This window comes from Thamnophis sirtalis, unplaced genomic scaffold, assembly GCF_051295495.1.
Source record: "Thamnophis sirtalis isolate CommonGarterSnake01/CBP01778 unplaced genomic scaffold, rThaSir2_p1.2 scaffold_2, whole genome shotgun sequence".
Taxonomy (NCBI): Eukaryota; Metazoa; Chordata; class Lepidosauria; order Squamata; family Natricidae; genus Thamnophis; species Thamnophis sirtalis.
In genome coordinates this window covers 34,015,012-34,037,149 of record NW_028261382.1, presented here as the reverse complement: position 1 = coordinate 34,037,149, position 22,138 = coordinate 34,015,012, and the positions used below count along the sequence as shown (strand labels likewise).

General features: G+C 46.3%; 1 protein-coding gene across 7 annotated transcripts in view; it reads left to right on the top strand.

Moving 5' to 3' along the window:
- The window catches only part of MAPKAP1 (MAPK associated protein 1), a 116,541-nt gene that overhangs the window by 82,653 nt on the left and 11,750 nt on the right, over positions 1–22,138 (top strand). For 4 of the 7 annotated variants that reach the window (XM_087704729.1, XM_087704725.1, XM_087704727.1 and 1 more), the window contains 3 exons: positions 3,571–3,679; positions 11,074–11,219; positions 21,060–21,197. In XM_087704729.1, coding sequence (XP_087560855.1) covers positions 3,571–3,679; positions 11,074–11,219; positions 21,060–21,197 — 393 coding nt within the window. Of the gene's footprint in view, positions 1–3,570; positions 3,680–11,073; positions 11,220–12,946; positions 13,228–21,059; positions 21,198–22,138 lie in introns of those variants that run through there. The other 3 variants (XM_087704726.1, XM_087704728.1, XM_087704731.1) reach the window with 2 other exon arrangements.

The window sequence follows — 22,138 nt, the reverse complement described above, 5'->3', positions numbered from 1 at the left end:
AGAAAGAGAGAAAGAGACAGAGAACACAGAGAGAAAGAGACAGAGAGAGAGAGAAAGAAAGAGAGAAAGAGTCAGACAGAGAGAGAAAGAAAGAGAGAAAGAGTCAGACAGAGAGAGACAGACAGACAGACAGGACAGAGAGAGATAGAGAGATAGAGAAAGAGAAAGAAACAGAGAGAGAGAGAGAGACAGACAGATAGAGAACAGTGAGACGGAGAGAGAGAAAGAGACAGACAGAGAGAGAAAGAGACAGAAAGAAAGAAAGAAAGAAAGAAAGAAAGAAAGAAAGAAAGAAAGAAAGAAAGAAAGAGTATTAATCAAATTGTGCATTACGAAGTGGCTGGTTGAGTTTCGGGGTGTGTTACTTTAAGCCGCATTCTTCAGTTGCCTAGTGTGCCTCCCTCCGAAGGCCATCTGCTGTGGGACCAATAGTCTTCCTTGTGCTATTAGTTGGGCGATGGGAGAACAGACCGTCGGACTAGATAAGCCAAGGGCCCAATCCAGCCATCCATGGCTTATGTTCGGTACCCTCCAGGGCTGAATACAGCCACCTCCCCGCCCGAGGCGATGAAATTTTAATTTTTCACCCGATACGAAATAAAGGCGGTTAAATATACACAAAGCCGCCATTTCAAGGGTATTTAATTAATGGGGCTTTCCTTTAATTGCACTGAAACGTAAAATAAATCAAGCCGAATTGAGGTCTGTTGGGGATGATTTTTGACCGACATTTGGACTCAGAAAGGTTTGGAAAATCCTAAATCTTTTTTTTTTTTAAATCTCACCGAAGACTTGTTTTGTAGAAATCAACTTTAAAATAAGCTCTTTGTGTCATATAGCTGGAATGCAGATAGTGAAGTCAGAATTAACACAGAGAATCTTACCATGGGAAAGACCCAACCTAGAACTAAAGGTGAAATTTCCTTAATTTGTGAGAATAATTGACCCGCGGAACAGCTTGCCACCGGAAGCTGTGGGTGCTCCATCGCTGGAGGTTTTTAAGAAGAGACTGGGCAACGCTTTGCCTGAAATGGTCGAGGGTCTCCTGCTTGAGCAGAAGGTTAGACTAGAAGACCTCCAAGATTCCCTTCTAACCCTTTTCTTCTGCAATTTCCCGGAATTCAGTTTAGAACAGATCATCATTTAGCCTACAATGGCCAACTGGATTCCTTTTGGAAGTCCCCAAGTTGAAGGGGCTAGAAGCAGACAATTGCACTAGGGGGAAAAGAGTCATGGCTGGCTGGCCTATTTATAATTTGTTTATTTATTTGATAACTAGCCGATAACCCGGTGTTCACCGGATATTTAATTATACGGGCAAAATGTCCAGACCAAACATAATTTGTTGGATTTTCCTCCTTACTAGAGGGTGTCCCCTTGTGGAGTACTATGATGCCATTACCATGGCAACTTCACTGCACTGTACAGTAGAAGCCATTTGAAGGCAGTACAGTAGAAGCCATTTGAAGGCACAACATGCTGTATCTTAACAGAACACACACCACGAGGGGTTTCGGGGTGTCTTACCCCCAGAGTATTTTTCTCAGAGGGTAAGTCATCTGTGTACCAAATTTGGTTGAAATTGCTCGAAGCGTTCCAGAGTTACGCTGGAACACACAAACGCAAACACACACCTTTTTATAGATTCTTGCCTATGCCAATTCCCACAACGGGGAAACAGCGAATAAGAAATATTACAGATTGGATTTCCCTCTACTAGAATCCAACAAGCCATCCTTGCTTATTGTTGGCCTCCAACAAGCTCGAGAACAAAAGTCTCAGAAGTGGCGCGCAGGACGGATTGTTCAAACTTTTCTGGCCCGAATTTGGGAGCCGATAAGAATCTCCACTTTGATGGAAACCGGCTTCCTGCGGTAAACGAGACCAGGGGCAGATTTTTGGAAAGCGGCTGGGCCCTTGGCGGATTCCCAGCCGTGGGAGACAAGAGGGGAGAAGCTGTACCTTCTCCGTAGGAGGATCGTTTTACACCAAGCTGCTCGGTTCTTAAGCTGGGTCTGACAACACCGTGCAAAGTTTCCATTTCAGCAAGCGAGGGAAGCGTTTAAAGAAATAATCATCCTGGATAAAATGGGTGTTTTTTCCCCCCTTCCCTTGTTAGACAAAGTGAGCTCTTGTGGCTTTTCTTGGTTGGGGTTTTCCAAGCGCTGTTTTGTTGCTCTGGTTGTGTCGTCCATCCTGCCCTGTTTTTCCAGACTAACCACGTGCTCGGTTGCAAATCAGACGCACCACTTTGGCATTTCTAGGTGACGCTGCTTGGTTGGGATGCTTTCTCTCCTTCCTTTCTTAGTTTCTTCCTTCCTTCCTTTCTTCTTTCCTAACATTATTGTTGAGCCTTTAGATTTCCTTCCTCTTTTTCCTTCCTTCTTTCGCTCTCTCCTTCCTTTCCCATCCTTCTTCCTTCCTTCCTTTCTTCTTTCCTAACATTATTGCTGTGGCTTTAGATTTCCTTCCTTCTTTCCCTCTCTCCTTCCTTCCCCTTCCTTCTTCCTTCCTTCCTTCCTCCCTTCCTTTCTTCTTTCCTAACATTATTACTGAGCCTTTAGAGTTCCTTCCTTCCTCTTTTTCCTTCCTTCTTTCCCTCTCTCCTTCCTTTCCCTTCCTTCTTCCTTACTTTCTTCTTTCCTAACATTATTGCTGTGGCTGAAGATTTCCTTCCTTCTTTCCCTCTCTCCTTCTTTCCTCCCTTCCTTTCTTCTTTCCTAACATTATTGCTGAGCCTTTAGAGTTCCTTCCTTCCTCTTTTTCCTTCCTTCTTTCCCTCTCTCCTTCCTTCCCCTTCCTTCTTCCTTCCTTCCTTCCCTTCCTCCCTTCCTTTCTTCTTTCCTAACATTATTGCTGTGGCTTTAGAGTTCCTTCCTTCTTTCCCTCTCTCCCTCCTTCCCCTTCCTTCTTGCTTCCTTTCTTCTTTCCTAACATTATTGCTGAGCCTTTAGATTTCCTTCCTTCCTCTTTTTCCTTCCTTCTTTCCCTCTCTCCTTCCTTTCCCTTCCTTCTTCCTTCCTTCCCTCCCCTTCCTTCTTCCTTCCTTTCTTCTTTTCTAACATTGTTGCTGTGGCTTTAGACTTCCTCCCTCCTTCCTTTCTCTCATTCACTCTTATCATTTTCTCTTCCATATAGTTTCTCTCTTAATCCTTCCTCTTCTTTCTTTCTTTCTTTCTTTCTTTCTTTCTTTCTTTCTTTCTTTCTTTCTTTCTGTTGTTTGTTCATTCTTTCATTGTTTCTGTTCTCTCTCTCTCTCTGTCTTTCTTTTTTATTTCTTTCTATCTCTCTTTTTCTCTCTCTCCCTTCCAGCCCTAGGAGTCTATGAGTCTTTTCGGCCACCCTCATAAAGTCCCAAAAGGTGCTTTTTCAGCTGGACATCCTTTCTTTATCCTTGAGGACATGGGAAGCAGAGAACTAAAGAAACTTCTTGGATGAGAAGTGAAATGTCTTCAAGGAAAAACAGTTGCCTCTTGAAAAAAGCACCTTTTGGGACAACCAAGACCTGGGCGGGCAGGACCGAGAATCTCCACCGATGGTCCTTATAAAAGCTGTTATTGTCTCTTTCAGGGCCTCAATACCGCCTGGAGAAGCAGAGTGAGCCCAACATTCCCATCGACTTAAATTGTACCTTGGAGAGCCAAAACACTCTGGAATTTTGCCTCGTCCGGGAGAATAGTAGGTTGGCTCCATACTTCTTCTTCCTCTTCCTTCTTCTTCTTCTCTTTCTTCTCATCCTCCTCCTTCTTCTTCTCCTCTTTCTCCTTCTTATCCTCCTGCCTGTTCTTTTTCTCCTCCTCCTTCACCTCCTCCTCCTCCACCACCACTTCTTCTCGTCCTCCTCCTCTTCTTCTTCTCCTTCCTTCTTCAACATAATCTGCTCTTCTCCTCCTCCTCCTCTTCCTCTTCCTTCCTTCTTCAACATAATCTGCTCTCCTCCTCCTCTTCCTTCTCTCTCTCTCTCTCTCTCTTCTTCTCTCCCTTCTTCCTTCCTTGCAGCCCTTTATAAAAACACTTCTAGCTCACGTAAATTACCTCCCCTGGCTTCTCAGCTTGCAGTGCTTTTTACAGCCCTCTCTAAGCGGTTCACAGAGTCAGCCTATTTCTCCCCAAAAAAACAATCTGGGTCCTCATTTTACCAACCTCGGAAGGACGGAAGCCTGAATCAAACCTTGAGCCGGTCACGATCGAACTCCTGGCAGTGGGCAGAATTAGCCTGCAATCCTGCATTCTAACCACCAGGGCTCAGTCACTGATCTTAAAATCTCAAATCCACGGTTCGGTACTTTTGACAAATTGCAGTTCTGTAGTTATTCCTGGCTGCTCCTCTCTTTAGGATTGCTACCTTTCATGCCTGGCATTTATGGCATATCTTAAAGGGGGGCGGAGGGGGGCGGAAGTGGGGGAGGTATAGTCCTGGACAGCTGTTACTCCATTCTTCAGATGGTCCTGAGAGATCTCCCAATTGCCGCGAGGCATCCCCCGCCTAATTTTAGCTGCTGTAATTAAAATTAGCCATTTCTTCAGATTAAAAGATTTGCAGCGTTAAGGCGGTTTTTATTTTTTATTTTTTTTAATCAGAAGAAGCACGCATGCGGGCCTCCGCCCTTATTCTCTTTAAGGAGCTGAACAGATGCTGGGGAAAAAACAAACGCCAAAAAAGCTGCGTTCTGAGATCTTGCGTATTTATATTTCAAGGGATTAAGTGGAGGGTGGGGGGAGAATCACATTTTTTTTTAATATTATCATTAGCACGCGAGGCGTCTTCTCTCTCTCTCTTTTTTCCACCCGGCCCTTCCTGGGGTTGGGAAGACGGACACAACCACTTCCCATATTTGGGAATGTTCGGTAGGAACTGCGTTGCAGTGGGGTTTTTATTCCCCCCCCCCTCCTCCTCCTCCTCTCCTTTCCCCACCTCTCCTCTCTGCTCGGGAGAAGTCCCTGCACTATTCATGGTTAATTTCCTTTTTATACTTCCCACCCAGCTTCTGGAGAGTTCCTGGTTCTCATTTCGTCATTAAACCGCAATTAGTATTCAAGGGAAATTGGTCCTAATATATTAAAATTGGTTAAGTGCCTTTAGTCCTGTATCAAAGCCAATATCTTATTGGAAAATGTAATTGGGGATGCTGTGTATGTAATTAATTGAATTACAATTAAGAACTTTCATTAAGCAATATACCACTACATTAAAGCAATAAGAGCGTGGGTTGGGGGATTTAGGGTGTGGGGGTACTGCAGCACAACTAACCTTTATTGTTGTTTTCATGGCGGGGGGGCTCAGTCTTCTGAGGCTGGAAGAGTGAAGTATTATTTCAGGTCTGAAGGTTTCCTTTAAGTAACAGCAGTTCTACAAGCAGTAGCAGCTAGGTGTTCCTTCAGCCTTTTCCTAGAGTCTTCCAGATAAGACAAAATGTATGAAGAACAGTTGCGGGGATTGTGTGTGTCTAGTCTACTGAAAAGAAGGACTAAGGGAGACATGATAGCAATATTCCAGTATTTGAGGGGCTGCCCCAAAGAAGAGGGAGTCAAGCTATTCTCCAAAGCACCTGAGGGTAGGGCAAGAAGCAACGGATGGAAACTCATCAAGGAGAGAAGCAACTTAGAACTAAGGAGAAATTTCCTGGCAGTGAGAACAATTAACCCCTGGAACAACTTGCCTCCAGAAGTTGTGAATGCTCCATCACTGGAAGTTTTGAAGAAAAGATTGGACATTTTTTCTGGAATGGTATAGAGCAGTGTTTCTCAACCTTGGCAACTTGAAGATGTCCGGACTTCAACTCCCAGAATTCCCCAGCCAGCATTCATTGAGAAACACTGGTATAGAGTCTCCTGCTTGAGCAGGGGGTTAGACTAGAGGACCTCCAAGGTCCCTTCCAGCTCTACTATTCTGTCATATGTGAAGACCATAGTACCCATCAACGGCATTTGGTCTGCGGACACACTCATTTGAAGAAAACCTTTGGTAGAAAACAAGGAATTGTGTCCTCCAGATTTCTTTAGCATTCATTGATGTTACCCCCAAAGGTTGCCTTTCATTTTATTCTCACAACTGAAGCGACTCGGGCTGCTGTTAACCAAACCAATTTTGGCAACTTCTAGTTCTTCAAATTCTTCTTGTTAGTTGTGAAGCCGTGTCCGACCCATCGCGACCCCATGGACAACCTTCCTCCAGGCCTTCCTTTCCTCTACCATCCTCTGGAGGCCATTGAAGCTCACGCCGGCTGCTTCAGTGACTCCATCCAGCCACTTCATTCTCTGCCGTCCCCTTCTTCTTTTGCCCTCCATCGTTCCCAGCATGAGGCTCTTCTCCAGGGAGTCCTTTTGTCAGGGTCCCAAATAGCATCCAAAAGTAAATCAGAGTCCAGGGCAAAGGATTCCAATTTATGAAGAGAGCCATGTTGGCACATTTGGGGAAACCTGAATCTGAAAGCTTCCCAGTTTTCCCCACCCAGTTGAAATTTCAAGATCTTGCCCCCGCACCCACAAGTCCATCCCATGGTCCAATCTCCCACTGCCATGCTGGCAGTTCCACCCATCCAGTTCCGATCAGGTGCAAAGGTGCAGGGATAAAGGATGACCTTGGCTTTCTAGAAAGAATGTTGTTATGGTTATATAGCATCTAACTCCGTACAATCCCATTTTCCCACCAGAGAAAAGGCATAGTAGAATAATAGAAAGTGCGGCAGGCCAAAGATCCAAAAGAAAAGATGGCTGCAGGCCTGACACCTTCCTTCTCCCTTTAGCCACCTAAGGAGAAGGAAGGACTCCCTGGAGAAGAGCCTCATGCTGGGAAAGATGGAGGGCAAAAGAAGAAGGGGATGACAGAGAAGGAGGTGGCTGGATGGAGTCACCAAAGCAGCTGGCGTGAGCTTCAGTGGACTCCAGAGGATGGTAGAGGACAGGAAGGCTTGGAGGAACGTTGTCCAGGAGGTCGCGATGGGTCGGACACAACTTCGCAACTAACAACAACAACAAGATAGATGGGCTTCAGTGCCCAGAATCCCACAGCTCTCACCACCTTGGTGAAGAATCTTGTGGGGTGGGGTGTTAAAACCCACACATCTGGAAGCCCAAATAGGAAACGCTGGGCTGTACCAACAGGCCAGAAGTCCTCATTCTTAACTAAGGGTTTGAATCCAAGGCTGTTTTGCTTCCTAGCACCAGGTTGGGCTCTGATTTTGAAAGCCTATTACGCCTGAGAAATCCTACCTTTTCTTCCCCTGCTCTCTCGTTTTCCCTAACACATCCTTTAACTACTCCCAAGAAGCTAATTAGTTGTTGTTTTTAGAAACCTACCAACGTGGAGAACTCCTAAAGCAGACAACTCATCCCAGAATCTCTCTCCACGATGGAAAAAAATCAAGTGCGATTTGCAGAACCATCCTCTCCTTGAAGGAGGGGGGGGGTTCTGCTATCATCCTAATAAGAAACATCATGCCTCAAACTGTAGGGTATATTATTACTTTATTGTTCTTGTCGTCGGGATGGCATTGTGGGATTTTCCTCCCCCTCGGTGGATTGTTTTGCTGTTTTAATAGGCAGTGGAATTACATTTTTTTAAAAAAGGATTTTCAAATATTTGAGAGTAACAACTATAAAAGGTAAAGCTTCCCCTTGCACAGATGTGCTAATCGTTCCTGACTCTAGGGGGCGGTGCTCATCTCCGTTTCAAAGCCGCAGAGCCAGCACTGTCCGGAGACGTCTCCGTGGTCATGTGGCCGGCATGATTCAACACCAAAGGCGCACGGAACGCTGTTCCCTTCCCACCAAAGGTGGTTCCTATTTGTCTACTTGCCTTTTTTAACGTGCTTTCGAACTGCTAGGTTGGCAGAAGCTGGAACGGGTGACGGGAGCTCACTCCATTATGCGGCGCTAGGGATTCGAACCGCTGACCTTTCTGATCAACAAGCTCCGCGTTTTCACCACTGAGCCACCGTGTCCCTGTAATAACTCTATACAGAGGATTGTTTTTTTAAAAAATTCCAGGCTGCTTATCTAAGTGAGGTTATTGAAACTGAAAAAGGGCCGAGAAAACAAGCATTGATCGGGTGGGAAAGGACTCCGCTTAATTGTTGGTCCATGGAAGACATGAATTAAGCAAACCTCCGGCAAGAATTTTTTGCTTCTAAGCATTACATTTATTTCATTTGGAATTTACATGACCTCTGTGTTGATTGCTTAAGAGCGGGCCTTGAGGCTCTTCATATTTATGTTAAGGAACGATCTGAAATGCTCCTGAAATGTCTTGCCTGCTTGCTGCGGGTAGAAATTTCCGGCTTAATCTTCGATGTTGTCCGAGAATCCAAACTCACTCTTCCGCCTCTCTGAAAATATTTCCCTCCTCTTGTGCCATTGAAATTATTCCACTGGAATGGAATAATTGGGTGTTTTTCCAGTGGGTGCTGTTGTGACCAGATTCGGACAGTGAGGAGGTTGGGGAGGAAGATGGGCCAGTCCTGGAGTCTGGGGAAGATGGTGAGGAGGGCTCTGTATCAGAGGCAGAGAGGGGGCCAGGGCTGTATGCCAGTTATCAGCTGCCTTTGCAGTCAAACATCAGTGGGGCAGAAGAACAGCTGGAGCCTGTTCCCAGTGTGCGCATGCGCAGAGTTGCCAGAGGAAAGGAACAGTTAAAGAACAGGGGTCGTCTTGGGAGTATAAGGCCACAGGTGGAGGATGAATGGCCCCTCCCAGAGGAAATAAAAGAGGAGCGAAAGGGGAGTGGAGTTTGCAGGAGACAATTAGTTCACTTAATTGGTTTGTTACTCTCCGAGACTCCTGGCCAGGTTCTGCAGAGATCGGCCTGGCAGCTCTCCAAGCCAGAGAAGGTCTGTGACTGTAAATCCTCCCTCGAAAGACTTTGCTGGATGTGAATGAGCAGAATTCACAGTCAATTAATAAAAGGGGTACATGTCGGGACAAGGAGTGAACCTTGTACCGACAAAAGCTCTCATTAGAGCCTTCCCCAGACTCCAGGACTGGCCTATCTTCCTCCCCAACCTCTTCACTGTCTGAATCTGCCGTCAGCTGGTGGGCCACAAGAATGGTTAGATAGGATCATCAACACAACAGACATGGATTTGGCCAAGTCTGGGAGACTTTGTGGAAGACAAGGCGGTGGCCTGGGCGGGTGGAGGATTTATGGTCCATGAGGTCGTGAAGAGTCGGACGCAACTTAGCATCTGAACAACAATCCTGAGACAGAAACGGTTGTGACAAGACCAAAGCTGTTCTTATTTCCATATAGGCCAAATGTAGTAACAGCGGCCTTCATGAGCTCAACGGGAAGAGTTCTCCAGTTCTCCGGGTCTTTCCGAGGCGTTGATGAAGTCAGCCGAGCCTGATTTATTTTACAGATTCGGAAGTCCTGACGGATTTCACGCGGCATAGCATTTGGTGTGAAATTGTAATGACGGGGCCATCTGCCTCACTCTCCGTGTACCAACTGAGCTTTGCTTTCTGCGTGTTCCCCATTTGGGAGCAATTTGTTGCTCTTCTGGGGCCTATTTTATCTGTTCCTCCTCCTCGCCATCCCAATTTTTTCTCCAAGCTGAAGACGGGCTTGGTTCGGAAGACAGGATAAAAGCATGTGGAGAACAACAATGGCAGCCTCCTTCAACAGCCCAAATACCTGGGCCATTTAGCTGGACGTCCTACTGGATACGCAGCTTAGTTTAGAAGAACACCTGACGGCCGTGACCAGGGGGGCCTTTTACCAGGTTCGCCTGGTACGTCAGTTGAGCCCCTTCCTGGATCGGGATGCTCTGTGCACAGTCACTCATGCCCTCGTCCTTTCTCGCCTGGACTACTGTAACGCTCTCTACATGGGGCTGCCCTTGAATCGCACCCGGAAGCTTCAACTGGACCAGAATGCGGCTGCGTGAGTTATCATGGGGCCACCTAGGTGCTCCCATGTTACACCCCTTTTAGGCGGCCTGCACTGGTTGCCGGTTGTCTTCCGGGTGCGATTCAAGGTACTAATTATGACCTTTAAAGCGCTCCATGGCTTAGGCCCAGGGTACCTGCGAGACCACCTACTGCCACCGGTAGCCTCCCATCGTCCAGTGCGATCCCACAGAGTTGGCCTCCTCAGGGTGCCGTCGACCAGACAGTGTCGGCTAGCGACCCCCAGGGGGAGAGCCTTCTCTGTGAGAGCGCCTTCCCTCTGGAATGAGCTGCCCCCGGAGCTTTGCATAATCCTCGACCTCCGGTCCTTCCGATGCGCCCTAAAAAGTTGGCTTTTCCAGCAAGCCAGCCTGGCCTGAACAAAACGAAATAAATTATTGATCATTGTTAATTTTAATTCGATATTTTTTTTAAAAAAATGTCATTGTCAATTTTAATTGGGTTTGGGATATTCTATTTAATTTTTTTTAACTTTTGTATTATGTGTTTCTTTTAATGTTGTACGCCGCCCTGAGTCCTTGGGAGAAGGGCGGCATATAAATCTAATAAACCTAAACCTACAGGAGGGGAAAATGGGATAAATGTGGAATTAAAGCCGTATTTGTTTGTTACCCATCTCACCCTGAACTGACTCTGGCTCAAATATTGGAAGACTGCTATCATGGCTCCCCTGGTCCTTCTCTTCACTAGGCTACCCATGCCAAGTAGTTGCAACTTCATTGTGTGTTTTAGCCTCCAGTCCCTGAATGGTCTTAGTTGTTACTCTCAGCTCCAGATGTTCTCTTCTAATGCTTGCAGCTTTTCACTGAGCCTGTCAAACCTTTTCTTCTCCAAGCAAGCGCCCCCTTTCCCCAGTTCCCACCTTCCAACCCCCCACAGAGCAGCAAAACCAGGGGTGAAATCAACTTAACTTCGCTACCGGTTCGCAAATGTGAGTGCGCAAATTTCCGCGCATGCGCAGAGCGTCAAAAGCAGAATGTGATGATGGGCGGGTGGGTGGAGCCTCCCGCTGTCCCCTTGACCAGTTCGCCCGAACCGGATAGAACCAGCTGAATTGCATCACTGACCAAAACCCTATCGCCTGGTTATGATCACCCTTGGCCTTTCCGTGTTTCTGAGTGGCAATCATACTTTCTCTCGTTCTTTCTCTCTCTCTCTCTCTCTTGGCGGAGGCTCGAGAGGGGAGGAGATCTCGGAAGAAGACCCCCAGATCGACATCGCCACCGTCCAAGACATGCTGAGCAGCCATCACTACAAGTCTTTCAAAGTCAGCATGATCCACCGACTCCGCTTCACAACGGACGTTCAGTTAGGTAAGTCGGCTGGGCGTGTCCAGTGCACCCTTTTCCCCCCCCAAGGGCCCCTTTGAACCTCTCCCAGCTGTGTCCGGCATCCTTCAGCGACATAATCTGAGGACCGACAAACTCCCAGAGATCTGGGACCTTGGACCTTCAACTAAACTTGGCCAAACGAGGGCGACAATAAGACGTTGCAATTAAAAATGTTCTAGGGCAGGAGTCAACCACCTGCGGCTCCGGAGCCGCATGCGGCTCTTTCATCTCTCTGCTGTGGCTCCTTGTTGCACGTCGGCTCCACAATTGATAGGGCTTTTGGTTAGGACAGGTGGAGAAAAAAGGATGCCGCGCTAGGAGGAGACTCTATGGTGGGGGAATTCCGGTCGGCTCCAGAATTGAATGGGGATCTTCCGCTTAGGACCTTTGCGGCTCTTTGAGTGTTTAAGGTTGCCGACCCCTGTTTTAGAGCTATTGTGTTTAAGGCATCAGGCTAGAAACCAGGAGGCCCTGAGTTCTAGTCCCGCCTCGAGCACCAAGGCAGCTGGGGGACACACCTCAGGCCAGCCTCTCTCTCTCAGCCCTAGGAAGGTAGCAGTGGCAAACTCCTTCTGGAAAACGTCACCAAGGAAACTGCAGGGAGGTCTCTGAGAATCAGACACGATTGGAGCAGGAGGAAGGGAATTAAAAATTAAAAAATCACTTCCCCGACTACGTCAACATGATATCCGCTTGGGACAAAATGTACCTGCTGCTCTTTTCCAGCTTATTAGTTTCAGAAAAGGCACTTTTTGTCTCAGGAAAGCACCATTTTGTGCCTCCACTGTTGAGGGCAGCCGTTTGAACACACAAACAGCAGGAGGAGGAGGAGGAAGAAGAGGAGGGTGGGGAGAAAGAGGCTGATTTGTGCATGAATGGGAGTGGAGGCATTTGGGCGAGATTTGATTGCTCTTTCCCAAAGTTGGGAAAATATAAACTGTGGCCCACACATGTGTGTGTGTGAGAGAGAGGGAGACAGAGACAGACAGAGAGAGAACCAAATGTGATAATCATTTCCTGAAGAATTAAAGCTACAAAGAGAATTTCTGTTTTCCTATTTGGTGTTGTTGTCCGTTGTTGTTTATTATCCTTTTGGGCAAGTTTTCATTTTGTCTTTCTTTCTTTTCCCTTCTCTTTTCTTTTCCTTCTCTCTCTTTTCCTTCCCTTCCCTTTATTCTCTTTTCCTTCCCTTCTCGTTCTTCCTTTCCTTATCTTTCCTTCTCTTTCCCTACCTTTCTTCTTCCCTATCTTTCTTCTTCCTTCCCTCCCTCCCTCCTTCCATTCTCTTTCCTTTCCTTCTCTTTCCATCCCTTTCCTTCTTCCCTTTCCTTCTCTTTCCTTTCCTTCTCTTTCTTTATTCTTCCTTCCTCCATCCCTCCTTTCCTTCCTTCCTTCCTTTCCTTCTCTTTCCTTCTCTTTCCTTCTCTTTCCCTATCTTTCTTCTTCCCTACCTTTCTTCTTCCTTCCCTCCCTCTCTCCTTTCCTTCTCTTTCCTTTCCTTCTCTTTCCATCCCTTTCCTTCTCTTTCCTTTCCTTCTCTTTCCCTATCTTTCTTCTTCCTTCCCTCCCTCCCTCCTTTCCTTCTCTTTCCTTTCCTTCTCTTTCCATCCCTTTCCTTTCTTCTTTCTTCCTTCCCTTTCCTTTTTCCCTTCCTCCTCCCTTCCCTTCTCCCCACCCCTCACCCCTCCTTCGTGCATTGTCTTGTTAAGGAAGGATTTATATACTGGAGTTGATGGAGGGCAGCTTTCGGCGTGTTTTCGGCTCTTGAGCAAACCATCTTGGGGTGATAGTTTCCTTCCAGGGAAGTTTGACTCACTTGTATCTGGAATCTGTCAAGAAATAAGAGCTCGGAAAGGTCGTGACAGATCACCAAAGACAAATGCTTAACCCAGCGAGTCTTTCTGTCGAGAAACAAATAGCTTTCACTTGTACCGAATTGAGGAAATAAACCTGCTGGATTTGTGGAAGAGACGTTCCACATTTTATCCTTCTCGCTCCGATCCGTCTCTCTGTAAAATTGAATTTATGTTAATTTCATCATCCTCATATGAAGTTTTTTTTTGTTTTTGTTTTGAAAGGGTAGCACTTAGAGACTTATATACCGCCGCACAATGCTTTACAGCAGCAGTCACCAACTGGCGGTCCATGAGAAAATCTTGGTGGTCCGCAGAAAAATTATTGGCATTTTTTATATTGTGCTAAATCCGGGGTCCTCAAACTATGGTCTCCGGGGACGGATAGGTGCAATGAACGCTTGTGTTGCTGCAGAGAGTCTCCCCCTTTTTGCAAGGGTTGGGGGGAGGTAGAAATTCTGACTTGCAGTCTCCTTTGGCCTCCTGGTGGGGGGCTTTGGGTGAAGGCTGGAGGGAAGAGCCGCTGGTGGCGAAAAGCCGGAGGGCCTCGTTCCAGTGGGACTGCATCACGGCCTGGAACTGGCTGACCATCTCAGCCCACTGAGCCTCCAGGCGCCGGCACCTGGCCTTGCACTCCCGCAGGTCTTCCCTCTGCTTGGAAAGTATATGCTCCTAGTCCTCAGTGAGGTGCTTCTGCTGAGCCTCCTTCTCAGTCAGGTCCAATTCGAGCTGTTTTGCCAACTCTTTCTCCTGGTGGCTGCTTAGCTCCAGCAACTGCTTCCAATTGGGGCCCTAAGGAGCCCAGGTGGACAGGCGAGGAGGGGCTGGCATGACTCTAGGGGGCAATGCTCATCTCTGTTTCAAAGCCAAAGAGCCAGCGCTGTCCGAAGACATCTCCATGGTAATGTGGCTGGCATGACTCAACGCCGAAGGCGCACGGAACGCTGTTCCCTTCCCACCAAAGGTGGTTCCTATTTTTCTACTTGCATTTTTACCTGCTTTCGAACTCCTAGGTTGGCAGAAGCTGGGATGAGTCACTCCATTATGCGGCGCTAGGGATTCGAACCGCCGAACTGCCAACCTTTCTGATCGACAACCTCATTGTCTTAGCCACTGAGCCACCGTATCCCTTGAGCCCTACATATATGGATTCAATTGCTTGCAGCCAACAATCCCAGAACTTAAGAATAGCCTGTCAGCTCAAACCTGGCCTGCAAACGTCATAAAGTATTGTTCCAAATGTGTGTTTTTCAAGGTGCAACAATGGGAAACAAACATTCAGGGGGGGGGGGGCGCCCATCTCACAAAGGATGCACCATCGGGCCAAAACAGGCGCGCCCGCGTGGGCTGATAGGGGCCGTAATAGATGGGAGCAGCGGACTCCACCTTTTGCCGATAAAAATAATAGAAAGTTTCAAGTGCTTTCCCAGCGATAAAAGACAAGGCGGGATGGGAAGAGGGGGCCAGCGGGCTCCCACCAAGACGGTTCCCCCCCACCCAGCCGGCCTCGGCCTCCTTTTGTGTGTGCATTCACAAACACATTCACACTTGTGAGCCAAGGAGCCTCCGTACCAGCAAAAGATTGATGCCACGAGAAGTGACCTTGGCATGGAGTAGCAGTTGGTGATGTATGTTTGAGCATCTCCCAGCTAAATGGGCCCAGGTTTCTTCTGCTAATATACATGGAAGCCCAGAACCACACTCTGGATGGCAATAAATCAACAGCCACTTTGGGTGTCATTTCTGGTTTATATTCTACTATTGTTCTATCACTTTAATTCATGTCACTATCATCTGTTCATCTGGAACAGTTTTATATAATTTTCCACTGGAGCTACCTGACAAACCCCATCAAATTAACACGGGCGCATTAAACGGGGTTGACTCCGCCGCGTTTGAGAAAGGAGCCTGAAAATGAAATGTGTATTTTTTTTTTGTTCTTGTTCTCTCTCACACACACACACACAAAAACACACACATACATTTGGTTTTTTGAGATTGAAAGAAAAAAAAGAACAAACCCCCACAAGTATAAACAAGTTGTTTATACTTGTTTATTGCAATATAGGTGGGTGAGTGGGTGGGTGGGTGGATGGATGGATAGATGGTAGATAGATAGATAGATAGATAGATAGATAGATAGATAGATAGATAGATAGATAGATAGATAGATAGATGATAATGATGGATGGAGAGAGAGAGAGAGATGGATGGATGGATAGATAGATAGATAGATAGATAGATAGATAGATAGATAGATAGATAGATAGATAGATAGATAGATACGGTGGCTCAGTGGCATTTCAAGTGGCATTAAGTGGCATTAAGCTCAGTGGCATTTCAAGCTTCTACAAGTGGCTTTATAGCGACACGGTCACTCAGGGGCTAAGACGCTGAGCTTGTCGATCAGAAAGGTCGGCGGTTCGAACCCCTAGCACCGCGTAACGGAGTGAGCTCCTGTGACTCGTCCCAGCTTCTGCCAACCTAGCAGGTTCGAAAGCAGGTAAAAAATGCAAGTAGAAAAATAGGAACCACCTTTGGTGGGAAGAGAACTGCGTTCTCTGCGCCTTCGGCATTGAATCATGCCGGCCACATAACCATGGAGATGTCTTCGGACAGTGCTGGCTCTTCAGCTTTGAAACGGAGATGAGCACCGCCCCCTAGAGTCGAGAACGACTGGCACCGATGTGCGAGGGGAACCTTTCCCTTTTACCTATTGCAATCTATCAAAGGGATTACCCGGAGGGAAGGATCTGGTTGATAGGCGTGATAAAGGGATCAAGGCGTCTTCAGTTCTTGTTGCTGCTGTTTTTAATCAGCCTTATTTTGGGCTGTTTGTGGATTTTTTTAAAAAACCAAGAATTTTGAAGACCGAACAGCAGCTGCTGCTCATATTTTCTGCAAGGAAGAGATGCAGATTTTGAGCTGCTCGTGATGAAACCCCCCCGAAGTGAAAACATGCAATAAAAGAGACTCTTTTTCTAATGAAGGATCTAATGCTCCCCTGTTATTTTCACACTCCTGGCATGCTTTGGGGCTCTTGACGTGACGGGTAATTGGAAGACGGTCCTTGGTGGGGGATGAGGGGGCTAGCCCCCCCCCCCCCCGGTGACAAATTGTGCGTCTTGATTAATTGAAATGTGCTTCTCTGGTGGCCTAGTCCATGGCAGACTCTCCCGGAGTGGTCAGCTTCCAAATGAGAGTTACGCTACATTTCGCACCTGCAGGAGCTCAGGTTAACACAACAGGGCTGTAGGTTCCCCTTCCCCTCCTTCCTTCCAGTGTCAAACCAGCACTCTGACAGTGCAAGAAAGAAGAGATGCAACCAAAAAGAGGAACACTTGTAGTGCGGAGTGGGGTGGGGAATCCTTGATGGTCTCTCAGCTTGGTTGTTTTCTTGCAGACATTTGGCTAGGTGACCTCATCAGTGTTAGGAGGGAGAGTGGGTTGCAGGGAGGAGGAGGAGGAGATGATAGAATAGAATAGAAAAGAATGAGGAAAATGAGGAGGAGGAGGAGGAAGAAGAAGAAGAGGAAGAAGAAGAAGAAGAAGAAGAAGAAGAAGAAGAAGAAGAAGAAGAAGAAGAAGAAGAAGAAGAAGAAGAAGAAGAAGAAGAAGAAGAAGAAGAAGAAATTATTATAGAAGAAATCCTAGCAAATCAGCTCTATCCTTTTTATCCAACCTGGAGGAGAGGAGGAGGAGGAGGAGGAATAAGAATAGAATAGAATAGGAGGAGGAGGAGGAAGAGGAGCAAGGGGAAGAAGAAGAGGAAGGAGAAGGAGAAGAAAGAAAGAGAATAGGAATAAGAATAGAAGAAGTAGAAAACGTTGGGCTCCTTAATGCTCTCTGAGCTTTGTTGATTTCCTTCAGACATTTCATTTCCCAACTAGGTAACATCATCAGTGTTAGAAGAGAGAGGGATTTGCAGAGAGGAGAACTGTGAGATCCTTAGACGTCTCAGACATTTCATTACCCAACTAGGTGACATCATCAGTGTTAGAAAGAAGGGGCTTTGCAGAGAGGAGGAGGAGGAGAACTGTGGGGTCTCTGGTGCCCTCTGAGCTTGGTTGTTTCCTTCCAGGCGTTTCCTGCTCTTTAGAGAACTATTCTCCAACGTCTTCTTGATGGTGAGCTAATATGTAGATTGAAGCTTCTGCTCTTGGTTTCCAAGTCCCTCTCGCCATTATGGGCATACCTGCCATAGCTATTGGCTATTTAGAGAAGAACAAAAATAAAATTACAGCATTGTCTCCTAAAATGTGGAGTGGTCCCTTCGGAATACAGCTCACTTATTTCAGGAAGCAAGTCCAGCTTTATTTCAAGCTTCTACAAGTGGCTTTATAGCGACACGGTCGCTCAGGGGCTAAGACGCTGAGCTTGTCGATCAGAAAGGTCGGCGGTTCGAACCCCTAGCACCGCGTAACAGAGTGAGCTCCCGTGACTCGTCCCAGCTTCTGCCAACCTAGCAGTTCGAAAGCAGGTCAAAAATGCAAGTAGAAAAATAGGAACCACCTTTGGTGGGAAGGGAACAGCGTTCCGTGTGCCTTCGGCCGTTGAGTCATGCCGGCCACATGACCACGGAGACATCTTCGGACAGCGCTGGCTCTCCGGCTTTGAAACGGAGATGAGCAGCGCCCCCTAGAGTCGGGAACGACTAGCACAGATGTGCGAGGGGAACCTTTACCTTTTACTTAAATAAGATTTGCTGCTGTTTCTGATCGTCTTTGCTGGGTGTGGACAATTAGACAGATGTGGCCTTGATCTGTTTTTGATCACTCGGATGCCCAAAAGGCTAACGGAAAACCAGCAATCAAATGCACACCTTTAACCAACGAACGCATCCACTTTCCTTCCGACGAGCTTTTAAAATCCCCACCGGGCCCATTCCCAATTTTAAATAAAAACAGTAGGCTTTTTTCCCCCTCTCGGCTTTCTCCAGCCACGAAAGCTTTGGATAGAGACACAGAGAAGCGGAGAAATTCCGCAAAGAATTGAGACGCAGTCGGATGCAAGAAACCTCCTTTTCACCGAAAGCTGGTGGTTTCACGATCTTATTTTGTGTGTTTGTGTGTGGTTGCCATCAATTTGGCAAAATGTGCCACAGAAGCGGGGGAATAAAAAGGTGCATTAGCCATTTCTGACTTCTGATTTGTTCGTTTTTTTGCCCATAGAGGACCAAATTTCTTCTCCTCCTTCTAAAGAAATAGAAATTGGGGAAAGGTAACTAAAACAAGAGAATTAAAAAGGAGAAAAAAGATTGGAAAGGAAAAATATAGAGTGTAGAGCAGATTTTTTTTTCCCCTTCTACACCACCTTACAGTCATTACATCAACATTGTTATGTCATCCTACCTGTACATGTATATAATATTTCGCTTCTATATTTACACACCTTTATACACAGTTCTATATATATTTATATATATATTGTTTTCCGGCTTAATTAATTTTATTCTTGTTTTGCAGCCATTTGTACCAATTGTTCCAAATTTCATAATATTCCGACTCTTCTTTATCTTTTAATTTTAGTGTTAATTTGTCCATCCCTGCACAATCCAAAGGTTTTTTTTTATCACTAATTCATCCGAGGGAGTATTATTTTGTTTCCAGCATAGAGCAAATGCTATTCTAGCTGTAGTTAGCAGATGTGTTAATATGTACTTATTATTTTTTTTTGTATATTTCCCTTTGATTATTCCCAGTAGAAAGATTTCGGGTTTGTGTTTTATCTGTTCTCCTGTAATTTATTGCATGAAAGGAAAAATATAGAAATGACAAGAACAAGAAAAAAAAAGCCAGGCGAATGGGTGCAAAGAAGAGAATATAAGAGAAGTGAAGTTCTAAAGATTTGTCTATTTATCCCCTTTCCCTTGTCTGTTGTGAGCCGCCCGGAGTCCTCCGGGAGTGGGCGGCATACAAGACAAATAAAATGAAATGAAAATGAAATGAATAAAGAGAAAATGATTGAAAGGAAGAAAGAAGGGAAAGGATTGACTAGTAGAATAGGATGAAATTCGGTAAATATAGCCAATGGTATATAGCTAATACGATGGGAGGGAAATAGATTAGTATAGTATAGTCTTTATTGTCATTGTACAAAATAAATGCAACGAAATTGGTCTTTCTATTTAGTATAGTATAGATTATTATACTATACTATTAATTGTGGATAGTTAACTAAGTGAAATGTTTAACTGTATAAAATTAATTTGAGGATATATGAAATCGAGAGTAAAACAGAATAATAGATGGAAACGATACGTTAAACTTGATTTAACTTGGAGAGGCAAAAAAAACCCCATATTGTTTATATGTTAGGAAGAAATTAAAGTCAAGGTGGAAAATAAAGAGGACGGAAATGCGAAATGAAAATAGGATGTAAAACGAACCATGCATAACGGAAGATGAAAAAAGGGGGGGAAACCAGGACGTTGTTTACAAAAGAAGTTAAAAACTTATAAAAGAAATTTTAAAAAAAACTTTGTGTCATAAAGAAATACGAAGGACAAAAAAAAAAGAGAGAGAGAGAGAGAGAGAGAGAGAAATAAATGCAGAGAAAAAGGGCAACATTTGGACTCTAAACAAAGGAATTGCCTTGTTCCAACCCCTCCTTGTGCTGCTTTTTAAATACTCTTGATTCCTTTTGCCTATTCCAGGGCTGACCTTGACCCGTAACTCATGACCTAAAACTGTAATTACTTTTAAGTCTTTTCCCCCTGCGCAGCTGCCAGGATGAAAAAGTGTAGAGAGAGAGAGGGAGGGGGAGAGAGAGAGAGAGAGGTTTGGTCACTCATGTCAACAGAGAAAGCTTGTAATTGTAACTTAAGCAATGAGACGCCCGCAAGGTTGTTGCTGCGGTGGGGAGGGTGGTGTCGGAGAGAAGGGGAGGGGAGGGGGGGGGGTCCCAACCATAATAGGATCTGTAATAAATTACCCAGCCTCTTGGGGAGTAAATTTACTTCTCGGGTGGCTCTTTGGGTAAGTTGGAATAGTAGAATGATGGTTTTTCTTTTTTTCTCCTTCTTCCTCTTCCCTTCTTCTTCCTCTTGCGCCTCCTCTTCCTCCTCCTCCTCCTCCTCCTCGTCTTCTTCTCCTTCTTCCTCGTCTTCCGCCTACTTCTGCCTCTTGCTCCTTCTCCTCCTTCTCTTCTCCATCTCTTCTTCTTCCTCTTCTTTCTCCTCTTCCTCCTGCCTCTTCACCTCCTGTTCTTCCTCTTCCTTGTCCTTTTCGCCACCTATTCCTCCTCCTTTTCTTCTTTCTCCTCCTCTTTTCTCCTTCTTCCTCGTCTTCCCCCTTCTGCCTCTTGCTCCTCCTCCTCTTTCTTCTCCATCCTTCTTCCTCTTCTTTCTCCTTTACCTCCTGCCTCTTCACCTTCTGTTCTTCCTTGTCCTCCTCGCCACCTATTCCTCCTCCTTTTCTTCTTTCTCCTCTTTTCTCCTCCTTCTTCCTCGTCTTCCCCCTTCTGCCTCTTGCTCCTCCTCCTCCTTCTCTTCTCCATCTCTTCTTCTTCCTCTTCTTTCTCCTTTTCCTCCTGCCTCTTCACCTCCTGTTCTTCCTCTTCCTTGTCCTCTTCGCCACCTATTCCTCCTTTTCTTCTTCTCTTCCTTTTCTCCTCCTTCTTCCTCTTCTTCCTCTTCTTCTGCCTCTTGCTCCTCCTCCTCTTTCTTCTCCTCTCCATCCTTCTTCCTCTTCTTTCTCCTTTTCCACCTCCCTCTTCGCCTCCTATTCTTCCTCTTCCTTGTCCTCTTTGCCACCTATTCCTCCTCCTCTTCTTCCTTTCTTTCTCCTCCTCCTCCTCCCAGCATAAATACACACATGATGTTGGTAGTCATTCACATCTCTCTACTATTCGTGGTTATAATATGTTGCCAACCTCCAAAGAACGGGGAGAGGCCATTCCATTGGCTTCTTCCACTCCTTGGCTGTGAAGTTTCCCTCCCTCCCTTGACTGACCATCTCTGGGTCTCCAGGTATTTCCGGTGACAAGGTGGAGATAGATCCGGTGACCAATCAGAAAGCCAGCACCAAGTTCTGGATTAAGCAGAAGCCGATCTCCATCGATTCGGAGCTCCTGTGCACCTGCGACCTTGCCGAAGAGAAGAGCCCAAGTAAGCCCCGCTCTCTTGTCTTTCTCCCCCCCCCCATAAGGAGCCAAGGGGCAGCTGGACGTAGCCTCCAAGTCCCCCTTGTGCCACCTGAGCCTTCCTTGTCAGAGTCAGCCTTGATAAGAGCTTGCTAGTATCTAAGCCAGCTTCCCCAACTGAGCTCCGGATGGGTGAATCGGGCCCCATAATTCCCAGCCATGACTGGAAAGTTAAAGGGTACTCTTCACATGGGGAGGGGGAAGAGGTGTGGGGAGGAGGAAGAAGAGGAGAAAGAAGAAGAAGAGAGGCAGAGGGGAGGAGAAGAGGAGGAGGAAGGAGAAGGAGAAGAAGAGGAAGGAGGAGGAGAAGAGAAAAGGTAGAAGAAGAGGAGGAGGAAGAAGAGGAGTGGCAGAGGGGAGGAGGAGGAGAGGAAGAAGGAGGAGGAGAGAAAAGGTAGAAGAAGAGGAGGAAGAAGAGGAGAAAGAAGAAGAGGAGGGGCAGAGGGGAGGAGAAGAAGAGGAAGAAGGAGGAGAGAAAAGAAGAAGAGGAGGAAGAGGAAAGAAAGATAAGAAGAAGAAGAGGAGGAGGAGAAGAAGCAGAAGGAGAAAGAAGAGGAGGAGGAGCAGGAAGAGACAATCCCCAGCCGCCATAATTATGCCCTCTCCGGCTAACCTCCCTTTGAGCAACTGCCAACAGCAGATTCCTGTCTATACTTTTTGAAGCGCATCTTCCACTTCAAACGTTAGAGGTATCTCCAGGGATTTGGAGACAACTGTGTAGGTTGGAGCGCCAAAAGTTAGCGCTCGAGCGCCAAACACGGCCTAAAAATGGCCTGCAAAACGGTCGGGAAATGGCCCAGACAACAGCCAAAAACAGCCTGTCTTGGGGCATTTTGGGCTGTTTTCATGCAGTTTTCTAGTGCTCCAGAAGCTGGTGAGGGTGCACATGCCCACAGAGGCCTCTGC